The sequence below is a fragment of the Lentinula edodes genome, assembly GCF_021015755.1.
Source record: "Lentinula edodes strain Le(Bin) 0899 ss11 chromosome Unknown C8R40scaffold_1, whole genome shotgun sequence".
Taxonomy (NCBI): Eukaryota; Fungi; Basidiomycota; class Agaricomycetes; order Agaricales; family Omphalotaceae; genus Lentinula; species Lentinula edodes.
The window spans coordinates 1954254-1970227 of record NW_025764307.1 but is presented as its reverse complement, the minus strand read 5'-3'; the positions used below and the strand labels follow the sequence as shown (position 1 = coordinate 1970227).

The window sequence follows — 15974 nt, the reverse complement described above, 5'->3', positions numbered from 1 at the left end:
TGAGCTAATCAACTGCCCAAAGCTCGAGAGGATAGGTAAAACATCAGGAGCTCGCCTAGGCCTTAATTCTATGACGCCCGCTACCAACAGGCATCCTCGGGACAGGAGTACGTTGATTCTAGGTCGTCAACCCACGCTGCATAAGCTTACTACAGGGAGAAAAGACTATTAGGATGCACTACAAACTGGTCTGAAGTTGACATGATAGTCAAAGACGGTCAGGACTGACAATCAATTCGAGATTATTCGCCAGAAACTGAAAGTCATTTGTCTAAAGGGTATTTTTCCTTGACGACCCCACTGTCCAATCATTGAATGCACGCTCGTCAAGAACCCCTGATTAGTTTTGGCTGTCGGTGTACGACCATTTGGGATATCTTTGGAGACCTTCGCGGATGCTTCGAGACACTCATACGAAGAATAATCTTGATGAGTTGATCAAATGGAATGGAACTTCGAGAAAACGTGGAGCAGTAGGGAGACACCGTTGAGCGCGGACACTTTCGTATGCTTATGCTGGTGAAGATGTGGAGCTCAGTCGAGCAGGGGGAAGTGGTCGGTCTGCGAGATGCTGATATAGTATCGGAGAGCCCATGGATATAGGCATCTCCTATAAATGGGACAGCATGCACCAACGCCCATATTCGACATTTGTCCCCGGATGTAAGATACATCATTTCCTATCGATTGTAAGCTTGAAGCTGAGGCCTGAGTATTGCAATATACACTATTAACTCAGCACAGAATTCTAATAGACTTCAGTCAGTGTGATTTATTCGCTGGAAGACGTATCGTTTACGCGAGGTCTGCGTTTTACTCATCCTCTCGATAAATCTTTAGCGACGAAGTAACAGTTCACATGATGTTCAATATTGAACGAAGTCTACAATTGCACAGTCACATCCCTCAACATTAATATTAACTACTGATCAAAGAACCAGGTCAACAAGTGTTTGATCAAGACGAATCTAATCTTCCACTTTGATCCATCTGTTATATAAGCAACTCTTTCAATGGAAGCGTCGAGTTTGTTGGAAACTGTATAAGAGGGTGCGGGGGTAGTCATGACACAAGGTGTAGAATCGGTCGCGGCGGCTGAACATTTACCTTAGGTTTTTGTCGGTTTCGGTTTAACGCGAGACTCCTGTGTCCTCGCTGCCATTGAGACTTCTCTTGCTTCGGCCTCTGGTCTGAATGACGCGATAATCTCTGGGAGCTCGTGTCATCGGGGCCGTTGTGGCTTTCTTCTTCAAGCTGTTTAGATGGCTTTTGATGAAGTCGTTCACCACCCATTGATTACAATAATCTCTGAGGAACGGATATTTCTCCAGTGCCTGAGGTACAAGGTCAAGAAAGAATGCTCAGTAAGAAAATGATGTACTCGCCTTGTGCTGAACTTGTTTGATGTTTATCGAGTTTTGTTCACTGAAAGATTGGGTAATATCGAGTATTTTCTCGACGGCACCACCGATATATTTCTACAATGGACGGCTTTTGAGTTAAGGGCTGGTCAATTTGATGAATATTCAAACCTCGACGGCCTCGAATTGATCCTCCGCCCATTCAAGCTCGATGCGGAGGTTGTAACCGCCCTGACCAGGTTTGCCCACATCCCCCGGTGGTTTTGGGATTTGATTGTCGGTGGGACCCAATCCATAAACATCGTCTCGTGGATCCAAAGTACCATTCTGTGCCAACGAATTCACAAAATGGGCTGCCCTCGGGGTATTAGTTATGCGAGCCTTGCCATGACCTACGGACATTGATCGAGCTTCCTCGCTATCGCTGGTATGAACAGAAGGTCCACGGCAATGATGGCAGTCGGGATCTGGAGACAACGAACGGCTATGATGAGAAGAAGCTCGCATTTTATAAGGACTGTATCATTGAGCAACTCTAGAATTTCTCGTGGGGGATCTAAGGACGCGACGATCCACGGAAGGCAGACGGTTTGGGATAAGTAGCTCAGTGTGAGCGTTGGCATGTTGGTGACTATGATGTGTGGCACTGCGAATGGGGTCCATGATGGAAGTGCAAATGAAGAACATTCCGTGTGGATCGAAGATTTAAGTAACTGGAAAGGTGAACAAAGAGCCTTTGTGCCATATTAATTCTGTGAAGATGGTATTGGAGTATTCTAGAAGCGTACAGGATAATCGAGTTTAGCGTATGCATGATGGCGTGCTTAAGACAAAAGTTCGAACGAACAATGGGTGTGAAGCTACTAAATTAAACGGCCTTCGGAACAACCGATGATGACCGGCATACATACAAACGAGTCTAGATTCTACCGATCGCCAGGCGACCGGTATCCGATCAATAGGAGAGATAAACATGTTCCACTCATCGTGTACTTTACTGACGAGGCTCTTCCGATTAGCTAGTCAACAAGCGCAAAGCCGGGGATGATGTTTCACATAGTTCAAGTATATGAAGTAAGGAATGAAATTGTTTCTAGAGACTCGTCAGCTCTGGTTTTGAGTGAATTACAACCCTCGAATAGGATATACCTGAACTATGCTCCACTGTCATGAACTACACCTTGCTTGCAGTGGTGGCTAGTGTACTTGGAGATCAAAATGCGGCGCGCGCTATCACGCCATGAGTGGGTACAGGGCCTCCGTATGTTAGTCAGCAAGGCGGAATTTTGTGATGCCTACTTATTGACGATGGCGTCGCTGAGGCCTATCAGATGCTTCAAAAACAATTTAGGAGATTGTTGCTTCTTCATCTAGCATGGAACAACGACGTAAAGCCATGTACGCCGTATTCCTCAATCACCACTTACATGGAATTTTCCTTTATTTTACTTTGCCTCCCCTTATCCGGTATCCAGCTCATCATCAAAATTGATGTCAGCTCGGGAACGTTTCGAGTAAGACCAATATGTCAGACCGTTACCCATGGGAAACGATGGAGGGTACATAGATAGCAGACTTTCTGTGTTGGGATGGAAGTTGCGGTGTTTGGAATTCGATATCAACCGATGATTGGAGGACCTTAACTTTTCCATGGAAAACACATTCAGCGCGTGCCAGTAATGAAAACGGCAGACGGAGGCACATACCTTTGACAATCGCAGAACATGCTCTCGTTTTATAGTCACCCGAAGTTTCGCGGCAACAGGAGCGTTACAAAGGCTCTTATTAAGACCTCCAGGCTCCAGATCGTATTCATATGAAAGCTTGAGCGAAGTCGCGCATGGATGGAAGATGTCCGTATCCTTTTGAGGTACTCCAGTACGGGTTCGCTTGTTCATATTCCGCTTTTGAGAGCGAGGCATTGCGATTTCTCAAAGACGATGAATACCAAGAATAAAGTCGGCAGCCTGTTTCAGATTTCATTTAGGATCAAGAGAGGATGATAGAGAAAAAAGAGTTCACCAAGGTAGTGTTGAGGATATTGCCATAGCGAACGCGAATTCAATCCAAATGCTCGATAAGACTTCTGCGATTCGACGCCTACCAGGGATGGACTGGCAGTGTACCCTTTTCATTCCGAAGGCATCATTATCCATACGAGAGGCAGCCCTGTTTTGAGGTTGAATAGTATTGCTGTACCTTTTGAGATGACGTGGAAGTTGGAGGATGTAACATCATCCAGAGTCACCAAGAAATGAAAGTTCCGCTGAACGCCAAAATTAAACACAGGCGACTTCACACATTGATTGAGAAGTTTATATGAACTCCAAATTAATTCTGGACGAAAACTTTTGCGACACACCGAAACTCTGTCGTCCAGATGCACCATACCATATATCGTATAAGTAGTAGTGAAGAGCGAGTGCAATGATCACATGCAAAGAGCAATTGTACATATGAACATTATATTATGGCAGAGTCTAAAGATACAGGATAACTACATGATCAATATTCATAGAATGAGGTATAGTTCCGCGACTAGTCGAAGGATATATATGCTGGGAAAGTGCGTCTGGTCCTGAGGATTGGGGCAATGACTTGTGAAAATCTACACGCAACGAAAATGAAATGTCAGCCTCACTTATAAACACAATCTTAATGCGAATAAACTCACTGTCGAACAGCCTTATCTGCCGCACGCAGTTCATCGCTACGAAGGTTTCGTATCTCGACCTTTGAACCACATACAAGGACTAATACGTCCCCTTCCATCGAGACATTAGCTAACCGCATGATCGCCTGATTGACCGGGAGTAGCTTATGGCGTTTGAAAAACAGCCGAAATTTGTAGCGTTTTCCGAGATGAGAGATGCTGACAGTTGTATCGTGAACATAGGACTGCGTTTTGGGATGGGATAATTCTTCCGAAGCAAGCACAAATCTATGGCTTTGAGCATCTTCGCGATAGACCACGTCGATGGGTTGCGATGACAGGTTATTCGCCCGGTAAATACGAGCACGTAAGCTGCGGGTAGTCGTCTAGTGGACATGAATGAACTTTAAACATGAGCAGTTTCTTGTTACTCACTCTACGTCCAGTTACACATCGCAATTGATTCATGCCCATGATGACAGCGAAAACGCGCAGAAACCTATTGTCAAAACTGGGCGACGAGGGAGAGGCGAGATATGAAGGAGGTACCATGGTGTCCCGTTTTGACTGTTTTGCACAATGGGAACTGATCAAAGAAACCTAAGTAATGAGAGGTATCAAAGGACCTTTGAACTTCAATTACGTCATCACCATCACATCTTCAGGTCGACATTCATGATACAAAGGCAGCACTCCGGTCGTGCCCTGATGGGACGGTGTTAATTTTCTCTCTTATCCTCCACAGTCCAACGAGATGGATATGAAGGCATTCTTCAAGCGACGTAGCTCTATTGACGACCTGGATGATGGTCCCAGTGTAAGTGTCACATGCGAGAGCTTTTACAGATCTCATGCTCATACAGCGAACGATTTCCTGTCATTGTGGGTACATAGATTGATTGTAATTCGAGCAAGACATTCCTGGTGTTACATAGCTTTTTATATATAGATTTATTGAATACTTGCTGGAATGGACGTTTCAATCCTAATTGAAATAGTCCTCACTATGATCAACAAAACTATGCACCAGCAACAAAGTACTCACCCGCGCCAAGGAAAGCATTACAGCATACTCCGGAGTAAGTTCCCATCTTGCTGCATGTCCCAGAATTGAATCAACCGTTACGATATCATGAACATTTGAAAAGGATGGTGAAACAGTCCTTGCATCGAATCCTTGAGTGGAAAATCGTGCAAAAATATCTGGGATGGGTCCAACGTAAGGCTGGCTGCGTACAATAGCCATATTCGTGGTGCCTTCATGTTCAAAGATATATCTGATTTGTCCCATGAGGGACGCTTCTCGTGAACTATTTTTTGGTGGACGATAACAGACGTAGCTATTACCGACAGGCCGTAGTGCGGGAGTACCGTAGAAGCCCTTGGGTGCCGGGACTTGTGAGAAACAAATTGCATTAAGGTTCCCTATCTTATTTGCGACGTCCATAGGAAACTTGATTGATACCTGTCTGCGAGCAGTTGAATCGGCAGAGTACTCTAAAACCTCCTTTGGGTTTGCACCTTGCAAATCATCCGCATCGTTCTGAGCAAGCTCGTTCCGCTTGTCATATCCGTAAGCTTTATCCAAAAGAATGCGACAGAACTTGACAAGTTCAGGACAACCGGGAAGCATCATCCACCGGCGAAAGGTTGCATTCTTGCAGATGGATTCAAGGATGGTTAACTCGAGTTCACCTGTGTGTGCAATGAGAATAGGTAAAACATGTTTCTATTTACTTACCAATTTTGTGATTGGTTGAAATCCTTTGCATTTTACCGATCAGAGTTTCAAATGGAAAAGCCCACCAATTGCGGACATTAGAGAAAGAATCCATGAAATCGAATATGTGGAACGAAAGATGATGCGAAGGTAGCATGAATCCAGGGAAGTTCAACTTCAGGCCTTCGATGTGTGATCTGATCGATTCTCTGAACAAATTGCGACGCTCTAGAGACAAGTTGTTGCGAGTCATCGCAATGGATGCACAGGTAAGATGCATTGAGGTTTGTAGCACAGGCGCCATTTCGTTTGCGTTGTCTGCTGCAGAAGGAGAATCTTTATCCCAAATACTAATTAAGGCCAAAGGAAGATGGATCGAAAATAAAGTTCGCCAATGATCAGCTTTCAGAGTACCCGCTCGCTTCAGCCCGACTTCCTCTGGCGGCCGGGTTACCCATGAAGGAGTTATAATTTCTCGTACAGCTTGTTGAAGCCTTTGCAAAACAAATGTCGAGTCGATTTTGACTGGAACCAAGCGCTTTAAGGGCTTGTTCATCCGCTAAGCATGGATGAGCCTATTAACGGGTAATTCTGGTCATGGACGCACCCATTCAACCAAATGCTGAACGAGATCTGATTTCCCAAATTTTCCTACCGGGAGACAATCAAGGTCTATGCAGACAAAGGCTAGAGCCGTAAAAGGCAGTTTGCCGATATTACTCTCAAGTTGCGCCGTGTCTTTTTCTATCGGTTGCGTTAGAAACCGGTGTATAGCCCCGATTGCATGTGCACTATGCAAATTCAGCTGTTTGGTCAGTTCAGCTAAAAGCTCAAAACGGTCTTGCAGCGTGAACTGATGTACTTTATTGAACCGTTGCTGGTCCTCGTACATACCGTGTAGGTGGAGCCATGGGATTGAAGGTAACTGCTTATCCTTGGGTATGAAGTGAGGCCACTTGAATCGATCCGGCTCAACCTTGTGCAACCGCTGTGTATTAATCGTTGAATCTAAATCTGCACCGAAATTCATGAATTGGCATACCCAGTGAGATAAAGCTTGGGCAAACATCTTCACAGTTACATCCCCTTTATGAAGCGAGGACCGAGAAAGCAAACCACTTGCTTTTTTCTCATTCTTGCCTTCACTGTCTTGCTTTGGAGTTGGAAATTCAACCAAGTTGTTGCAAACAAAAGCTAGAACGATCCACCTGTAAGAAGAAAGCTTTTTCAGAAACTTCTGTTTTTCCGCTTCTTTGACAGGCGCAGGAGAGGAGAGTGATTGGTATAGATCATACACTGCCTGAAATGCTCGAGGATCACCCTGAATAGTTGAGACAAACTGCTCATTCCTTGACAAGCGAGCTGAATTCTGTTCAGGGGTAAGGTTATTCCATTCCAACAGTGAAAGACGCTGATCTTGAACCTCAGGCTCATCGAATAATTCCCGAAGGGCATCGCTCAGTCGACCAGTCTCGGTCCCCATGCCCAGCGGGGTGAGATCGGAAGGATGCGGAGGGGGAGTGAACTCGTGATAGAAAGAAATGTAGGCCATTTTCTTCTTTTGTAACTTCGCTTTTTTACGCTTCGGATTGCCCTGTTCAGGCTCATCAAGAGCGACGCCATCAGGTTCTGGATTATCAAGGCCAAGCGCATGACGAGCATATCGTTGCTCCAAAATGAGGAAGAGGGTATGCATCGGCTCGATAAGCAGCTGCAGCGTGGGTTTCCAATATGGTAATCGCCACAATTCAGAAGATCGTGTACCGAAGAAATTTTCGACCTGTTTGCGCTGAGCGATAGTCGGAGCAGTGAGCCATGCCTGAGTTCCTTTCTGCAAAAACGTGATATCTGCAGGTCTCCAGTTTTCGAAATCTGTCCTTCCAATGTGACTGAGATGCCAGCATTTACACAAGAAGCAAGTGTGATGTGAGGTTACATCGAGAAAACCCCCGAACGGACGAGCTGCTTTGAAGTCCATTGATGCTCCTGCGATTGCGACACGAAAGATGCGTTTGTTCGAATCCAGACCCATCTGATGGGTTGTGTGTGTGTGAAAAGGCCGTAGTCCTCGAGAATACCCTGCTTCAAACTCAGTGACAAGGAGACGCCAGTAATGGCGGTGCTCGCTCTGCTTGGCATCTGGTTCCTGTCTTCCTTGGATAATACCAGGAATGTACACCCAAGCTTGGTTATTTCTCATAGCAGGCGGGAGATTGAGACAAACAAGACCAGTAACACCGGTTGAACTAGTTTTTCCATGCAAACTATTTCCCTCCACGTTGAAAAAGTCAGCAAACAGGAGAAAGAGCCATCTACCCTCTTCTCCTCGTTCTGTGATGTAAAGCTTCCCGTCATGACCCTTGAATGAACGTACGAATGTGCCGTCTTTGAAATCCCTTTTAACCTCCGGGACTTCGACGGTTGCCGATACATCGTTACAAAATTTATCACCGTACTGCTCGATTTCGGGATGTGCAATGAAGCGACCGAACCACTCATAGAAGGAGTAATAGTGATACGTTTTGACAGGTTTTCCATCGAACAGAAGCTCTGTTCCACACGGTTCTGAGTCTTGCGTGATGCGTTCAGTGCAATGAGTAGGATAGACTGGAGTGCGAGAATTTTTGGGATACGTAGGTGGATATGTGAAACTGCAGCAAGGGCACACTGCATGTGGAATACTGGGGACGTCCATATTCAACCTCATTTCTAAGGTTTCGATCGACTCTGGGATGTCCTCGAGTGCTTTTGTCTGCTGAAGACTTGGTCCCCCAGTGAGCAATGTGATGGAAAGGCCATAGATTTTCAGCAGTTTAAGCAAGACACTAGAACCTCGCCTCGCCACTCCTTCGAAAACACGGCTGACGAGAGCAATGGTATAAGCTATGAGCGTAGGAGTATTCCATTTGTCTATGGTATTCACAAACAATTTACCTGGGAAACAATATGTGAGATGCATGTAGCTGAATATATGACACGTACTGTTATCAATCTTGATGGGGGAGAAGTTATCCGGATAGTCTCTTCGCCATGTACACAGAACCTGCTCCAAGCCTTCGATCTCTTGGGTTATCGCGCGCACCTGGCCGTCTGCATCTGGGTGGTGGATTTCTTTGATTTTCTTGGACACGTATGCAAGGTGTAGCTCTACGTTGTCTAACGTAGTATAGATCAGCTCAGATACGGAATTTTTGGAGAGCATATGAAGATCGCGTTTGGCACCGGCAATAGTATCATGAAGACGTTCGGCGGTTATAACTGCCCTTCGTCCTACAGCACTGGGAGCCTTGAACGGAGCACGGGAGGTGGTTGAAGGCGCATCTGAAAGATCGGATTGTAATTTAACTCTCGTCTTCTCCAACGCATTCTGTGGAATCAATTAGATTGAGATTTGGACCAAATTTTGGAGCAATACCGCCAATTCATCCACCAGATTGTCATCGAAAAGGGACGGTGAAGAATAACCTTCTTCTTGAGGTAAAGGAGTACCATCCCTATTCGCAGGTGCCGAAAAAGTACGTTGCTTCTTACCCTCCTTCTTTACCAAACGTGATACAGGATTCGAGGAGGATTGGGTTGAAGACAGTGCATCTTCATTACTGGTGAGTAGATCTTCTGATGCAGATACTCTAGGGCCTTCAGCGAACTTGGATGAGAGGAATTGTGCATAGCCTTTTTTTCGTGGCATCCTTAGGAGAAAGGTGAACGTAGTGGATAACCTTGCGATACGATCCGCTGAGATAAGATGAATTATAAGATGAGGCAGAAAGGCAACATCCTGTCAGTACGCGGCCACCATCAGTTCATGCGTCAGAGCAGTCAACTTAAAAACTTGAGAAAGCTTGGGCAAATCGTGATGATGAGAATTATACGCAGTTCTACAAGGTTGGATAAAGTCGGAAGTAGATAGTAAGAAAAATAAACGCTCAGCACCCGCCCATCACTCGCTCCTCGCCCGGTAAACACCTGAATCGTGCACCGAAAAACCTTTCTGAAAACTTCATTACATTTGATAGATGGATAGATGAATACACGGCTCATTTGTATATCAGGATATATATGAGTCTCGTCACATAAGAATTTCAAATTCCCTCTCCGCAAATTCGAGATCCTCAAGCTCAAACTCAAGTAACCCGTCCAGGTACTCTGTACGCAGGATTCCTTTGGGATAGCCACGAGGAGGTTTGCGATAATCAATGATGTTCGAACGAACCCTCTTCACCGCGACTGGACCCTGTTGGGTGAAGATTGTGTTTTCGATCTTCGGGGTTTCATCGACCTCCTGGAAGAGTGCTTCGAAAGTCTCGTTCCGGAACCACAATTTCTTCACCTTTTTGACATCCTGTTGTGTTGGAACACCGTCAATTATGACATTCTCGACACTATCTTCTTCGTCCGACATGCCACGCTCCCCGAGTGTCTCAACAGCGTCATGGACATAGGTCCAGAAATGTAGCAATTGCTCGTCCTTGTGCTGTTGGGCAAAATCGATCATGCAACCAGAAATCCTCAGTCGGTTTGACCACTTCTACATAAAAATTCAGTTTCATTAAAAGACAGCAGACAATGGAAGTACGCCTGACCCAATGACGTAGACTCGAGTTCTGCCGGCGTTGGTACTCAGCTAGCAGCCTTTCTTCCCTTTGGATGTTCGTTTCGCCTTGCAGCGGGCGGTTCTTCTCAATTCTTTTGTAGAAATGAGAGAACCTGTCGTGAAAAAGTTGCTTCCACTCGACGTCTTCTCCAAAACGGCCGTCCTGGCAGTCTGACTGAATTCGTCTAGCTTCTCTAGCTAACTTCGCAACTAAGGCCTTATTCCATTTTGATTTCCTCATTCGGGAGGCTGAAAGTCCGCGCCAATGGAGCGACGTGCCGAGAAGCTTAGGTCCCACACTCTCGTCACCTCCCACAAAGGCCCTCAAACGACTAGGAAGAGTGGAGGGAACATCCACTATCTCATAGTTGTTTTTAATGGCCAGCGCTCCCTGATACAGGTCACGAGAGAGATTCTAGACGACAGCTAATTGTTAGACTTCAGGCCAAAGGAAGTAAGTGCAGCATACGTTAATGTTCTTTCTGATTTCACTCTCATCATAGTGCGTTTGGACGGCCTTTAATTTCCAGCTTTCCGCAACTGTTCGTTCGTCGCTTTCCTCTCTGTCGTCCTGCTCAACGTCATCTCCCCCACCAATTTGCCAGTTGCTGTTCCCTTCGCCACCACCGGCTCCTTCATCGTCGTCACTTTCATCACTGCTATCGGATCCATCGTCACCTCCATCATCACCACCAGCCCTATTCAATCTATGGGGAGTACTACCGTTATTTTGCGTTTGACCATCCTGTTCGCCACCGTCATTACCGTTATTCTGTGCACTACCGGCATTACCGTCATTCTGTGCACTACCGGCATTACCATTACCGTCATTCTGTGCACTACCGGCATTACCATTACCGTCATTCTGTGCACTACCGGCATTCTGTCCATTCTGTCCATCATCAGCATCGTTCCGCTCATTCCCTCTTTCGATGGGTTCTTGTGCCTTAAGGTCGATTTCAATACGCAGAGGAGCATACAACGAACACTTCCAGCTTACCTGAGTAAATCCATCATCACTGGCCCGCGCCTTCTCTTTGCTGTGGTGTACACGCTATAACAACGACGTAAAACCATGTACGCCGTCTTATTTGATTTTGCCACTTACATGGAGCTTGCCTACATTTTGCTTTGCCTTCCGTTCTTCGGTGTCCAACTCGTCATCAGAATCGACGTCAGCTTGAGAACGTTTCGACTAAGACCAACGTCAGGCCGTTACCCATAGGAAATGAAGGTACGTACATAGATGGAAGACTTTCGGTGTTGGGATGGAAGTTTGCGGTGTTTGGATTTCGATATCAACAATTGGTCGGAAGGCTCCAACACCTGCATGGAAAACGCGTCAATAATGGTAACGATAGACGTACGGAGGTACATACCTTTGACGGTCGCAGAACATACTCCCGTTTTGTGGTCATCCGAAGCTCCGCGGCGATTGGAGCGTTACGAAGGCTCTTATTCAGGCCTCCAAATCGGATTCCTCGCATTGATGATGCCGAAGCCTTGGCATTAGATGGCTTTGAAGGCTGTATCAGCAATGACGATTTATGAAAATCCATAAAAACAACGTACAACAGATCGAATGGGAGATTGCATCTCAACAACTGTGGAAGGAAACGAGATTGACGGGTTTCGTGAAGATGAAGATGGTTGATGGATGCTCAATGAAGTGCAACTATCGAATTGACCACGAGTGGAGGATGGTGCACTGAAGGTGGTGTGCAGCTCTCCCTGCAGTCGTGTGTCTCTCGAGCTAAACTGTTCAGGATAATCAATATCATTAGTATCTTGCATAATGGAGGGAGATAGATAACAAGCGCACAGAGGGGACTCGGTATTGATCAGCCTGCATGATACAGGATTTATCCACAAAAGTCGAGCGATGGTCGATCTACAGATAATAAACGCTCGAGCGCAGCATACACGTGTGAGGAAGAACACACCTTGTGATAATCTAGTATGTCTTGTAGTTCCTTAATTCGTAAGGACTTTGTTAGATTCTCGTCTTGCAGAACTGACACTGTAGGATGTATATCATTGTTCCGAATTTGTGATAACTCGTGCTCCAGTCGCATTATTTGGCATTGCATTTTCTCCCCTTGATCCTGTGCTACAGTGAACTTTTGCTCGTTTTCGGCGACGAGATCCTGATATAACTACAAAATATCTAGTTTTGTTCAATTGCATTGGCAAAACGTACCTTTATTTTCCTGTTCTCATTACTTGTTTGAATGAGTTTTTGCTGTGCGTCTTTGAGTTGCGTCTTGAAAAGAATTCAAAATCCAAGCCCAAATAAGTAAAAATTGGCTCGCACCGATTGAAGATCATATGCGGTTTGTAGCTCAGTCAGGAGAGTCTAAGGTCATGGGATTTCAGAGATTTGCGGAAGCTTTCAATGCTAACCAGTCCACACCTTGGCAACTTTTGTTTCGTCGTCACGACGGAAGGCAGATAAACGATCCTATTGTATGTGAGCAGGCAGTAATAGCAAAACGAAGGAAAACATCTGAAACGCACCTCCAGTGATTTGCAGATGATAGCATGATCTGCTTCTTTCTGGAGTAAAGACGCTTCCCGTTCTCGTACTTTGACTGCTTCAGATTGCAGGTCTGCTTCCAAAGAATCGCGAGATGCTTCCAATTGCTCAACAGCGTCCTTTAAAAAAATAAATGAGCACGACGCAGATAAACGGGATTTTTAGCAGACCTCGAGGTATTCGATATCTTCTCGCAGTCGCTCCACCTGCATTTGATGATCGGTCTGTGTGAATGGAATGAGACAACGAGGAGAGTGGACCAATACAAATTACCTCTATAGAATCTTCATAATCATTTTCCTCCTCCTTTCGTTGCAGACTAGCATTTAATCTAGATATCTCTAACTCGTTTTCTTGGATCTGTATCTCTTTCTGATTCAATATTGTCTGCACAGTTTGTATCTTTTCTCGAAGAATACTGTATCCTCGTTGCGAATCCTGTTTGGTAGCATCGTGAAATTGTTGGCAACAAACAACAGGCCAACTTACCTCGAGTTCCTGGCTCTTGCATTTCAAGGCCTCTTTGAGAGAAATTTCGAGGAGGTCTTTGCGACGACTCATATCATTAAGCCGTGCATCAAAGGATTGTTGTGCCTTCTGCTGTTCTTGCAATCTTGCCTAAGGAGAGTGTAATGACATATTAAATAGCGCTGTTGAGAGTACTCACCTGAAGCGAATCTTCCATGGCCTCAAACGACAATTGCAACTTCTCATTCTGTGCCTCACGTAGATGAACTTCCTGTTTGGTGGCAGTAAGTTCCTTGACAAGCTCTCTATATCTCGTAGCTCGGACCTGTTCCAGACTTTGATAACTCTGCAGCGCGCTGTCAATTTCTGAACGATGCTGCTCATTACGTTGAAGCTGTTGGTCCTTTTCACTGAGGATGGTCTCGAGAGCTTCTACCTCCTTCTTGAGACTATCAAATTCTTCACATTTTCGCTGGAATGAAAGCATCAATATGAGTTGCAAATCACGGTATAATTAGACCAGACCTTGAGTTCCGAGTTCTTACACTCCCAAGCTTGCTTGAGAGACACCTCAAGAAGGTCTCTCTGTCGATTGAGAGCAAGAATTTGAGCTTCGAAAAAACCCGCTTGCTGTTCTTGTTGTGTTTTCATTTCTTGCATTGCATTCTACGAGTGGTCTGAACGCGGAGCAACTTACCTCGAAGTAGGAAGGACATACCTGCAGTTTATTGGAGCTCGAAGCTTCGTTAGCCCGAAGCGTGGACTGAAGTTCCTTCGTCTCCGAGTGTAATATGTGTACTTCTCGTTCAAGGACCGCCGCTTCCTCTTGTAGCACATTGTATTTTGCCTGATATGTATCATGTTGATTCTTGATTTCCGAGAAACGTTCCTCATTAAGCTCGAGTTGCTCGTTCTCGCAAATTTGACCGGTGTGAGGGGGACCTACCTGGAGTTCCTTGGATTGCTGTCCTTGACTGTCCTCCACTCGTTCTCGAGAGATATCTTTCATGACACCGATATCTCTAGACTTCGGGACGGTTGCGTTTAGAGAACTTTCCGAATAAAGGTTGATATCCGTCAGGCCCTTTAATTCAATGTCCTTCATGGAAACTAGTCTCTGAATACCTTTCAGTTAGCAGCATATAGCATCACTATACAGTCTCTGCTTACCAGTAGCCAGCTCTGTACGTCCACCGGTGACTCTGAACGTTCGGTAAGTGACCTTAGTGACATTTGAAGCTTGACAATGTATTTCCGATATTCATCGATGATTTCTTTGGATACATCGTTTTGAACCGAAGCCTGGATTCGATACATATAATCAAATTCAGTCGCGCAATAAAAGCTTCTCACCTGTGAGTTGTCTGGACACTGTGTATTTTGAAGGTTTGGAAGGGAATCTTCGATCAAAATGTCGGGGTCCTGCTTTACTACGTGGTCATCTGATGCAATAGTAGCGTTCTCTCGCATGTAGACCAATTCAGTTTGGACTTCTTGATGAACCTAAGACGCTAACATGAACGGGAAGTCTGGGAAGGGCGAATAGATACCAATTTACCTTTAGCAACTCGTCATATCTATGAGTAAGATCTTGTAGTTCGATCTGCAACTCGTTCGACCAACAAGACAAAAACTGTTGTTCAGTTGGGAAAACTTGTTCGTAAAACATGAAAGGCCAGCGCGATCACGAACCGAATTCTGTTCTTCTACATCGTAGAAATGCTCTGTCTTGCTGGCGCCTGAACGATTGAGGGCTTCAGTAATCCTCTGCTATAGTTCATTAGCTTTGTAGACCATGAGATTGCGATCACACACCCGAATTGCACCGTCCATTGCGCTGTATCTGGCTTCAGCAGTTGAATCAAAAGACCCAGGCTGTGATTTTGCATGTCAACAAGGTATACGGTCGTGAATTTCGGACTCACCATAGTGCACGACTGTTTCTGCAAGTCAAGCACCAGCGCATTTTTTATGTCGATTTCTGCTTCTGCGATAATAAGTCTGGAAGACAAATCGTTATTGACTGCTAAGGCCTTTGCAACGGTGCATTGTTGACTGGCGTAATTGGCTAGTTGAGCGCGGAGGGTGATGACTTCTTGTCGAAGTTCGTCGGTGCCAGATATGTGAACCAATCTTATTTTCTAATGGATAGTATCAATGAGTGCTTCTGTGTTAATCAGTAGACGGCGATGACAGCGTACTGGATGTCCTGGCTGCGAAACAGTATCTCCTAGTGGGGAGTCTGCTCTCTTTCGGGAGTTCATGGTTGTGGTTCTCTTTGTGTCAGGAATGAACGGTTGGGTGGCTTGCTGGAGGGAATACGGGTATTTCCGGCAGAGAACAAAGGAACACCTTAATTGCTACCAAGACAAATTGTTCTTGTCTCCATTCAGCGTACATTTTGAAGTACAGCTCACGCTGAAAGGGTACTTTGTTGAGGATATGAAAGTCCGATCGAAGGCACAGATCTGGTTCCTTTCGGGCCCAGCGTCTCTATATAGCTCTAGCTACTTATTCCGTGGAATTTATTCTTCTTAGTCATTGATCGTCAGTTTATAACTCATTGATCGTCAGTTTATAACTCATTGATCGTCAGTTTATACCTACTTAACAACTTGATAACGGAGGCAAATAGAGAAGAA

The 15974-nt window shown here is 45.3% G+C and overlaps 4 protein-coding genes across 4 annotated transcripts; all 4 read right to left on the bottom strand.

The window, feature by feature from the left end:
- Positions 1 to 1130: 1130 nt before the first annotated feature.
- Positions 1131 to 1763, bottom strand: C8R40DRAFT_1065197 (uncharacterized protein; the record flags this gene model as incomplete). The annotated part of the gene is made up of 3 exons (XM_046225635.1): positions 1131 to 1334; positions 1398 to 1478; positions 1533 to 1763. The coding sequence occupies 3 exons, from the start codon at positions 1761 to 1763 to the stop codon at positions 1131 to 1133; spliced, it is 516 nt and encodes a 171-aa protein (XP_046092637.1).
- Positions 1764 to 2821: 1058 nt separating this feature from the next.
- C8R40DRAFT_1065196 (uncharacterized protein) lies at positions 2822 to 3283 on the bottom strand (the record flags this gene model as incomplete). The annotated part of the gene is made up of 2 exons (XM_046225634.1): positions 2822 to 3004; positions 3068 to 3283. 2 exons carry the CDS (start codon positions 3281 to 3283, stop codon positions 2822 to 2824), a joined length of 399 nt encoding a protein of 132 aa, XP_046092636.1.
- Positions 3284 to 4031: 748 nt separating this feature from the next.
- Positions 4032 to 9422, bottom strand: C8R40DRAFT_1164955 (uncharacterized protein; the record flags this gene model as incomplete). The annotated part of the gene is made up of 7 exons (XM_046230596.1): positions 4032 to 4400; positions 4450 to 4614; positions 5060 to 5709; positions 5756 to 6293; positions 6342 to 8668; positions 8717 to 9101; positions 9150 to 9422. 7 exons carry the CDS (start codon positions 9420 to 9422, stop codon positions 4032 to 4034), a joined length of 4707 nt encoding a protein of 1568 aa, XP_046092635.1.
- Positions 9423 to 9803: 381 nt separating this feature from the next.
- C8R40DRAFT_1065193 (uncharacterized protein) lies at positions 9804 to 15596 on the bottom strand (the record flags this gene model as incomplete). Its single annotated transcript, XM_046225633.1, has 27 exons — positions 9804 to 10262; positions 10318 to 10719; positions 10798 to 11274; positions 11329 to 11382; positions 11437 to 11523; positions 11571 to 11654; positions 11708 to 11854; positions 11901 to 12086; positions 12151 to 12219; positions 12272 to 12484; positions 12529 to 12591; positions 12643 to 12684; positions 12742 to 12789; positions 12846 to 12983; positions 13035 to 13070; positions 13138 to 13302; positions 13354 to 13482; positions 13532 to 13804; positions 13858 to 13998; positions 14051 to 14449; positions 14503 to 14634; positions 14686 to 14835; positions 14891 to 14965; positions 15025 to 15099; positions 15148 to 15207; positions 15258 to 15473; positions 15534 to 15596. 27 exons carry the CDS (start codon positions 15594 to 15596, stop codon positions 9804 to 9806), a joined length of 4383 nt encoding a protein of 1460 aa, XP_046092634.1.
- Positions 15597 to 15974: the final 378 nt, after the last annotated feature.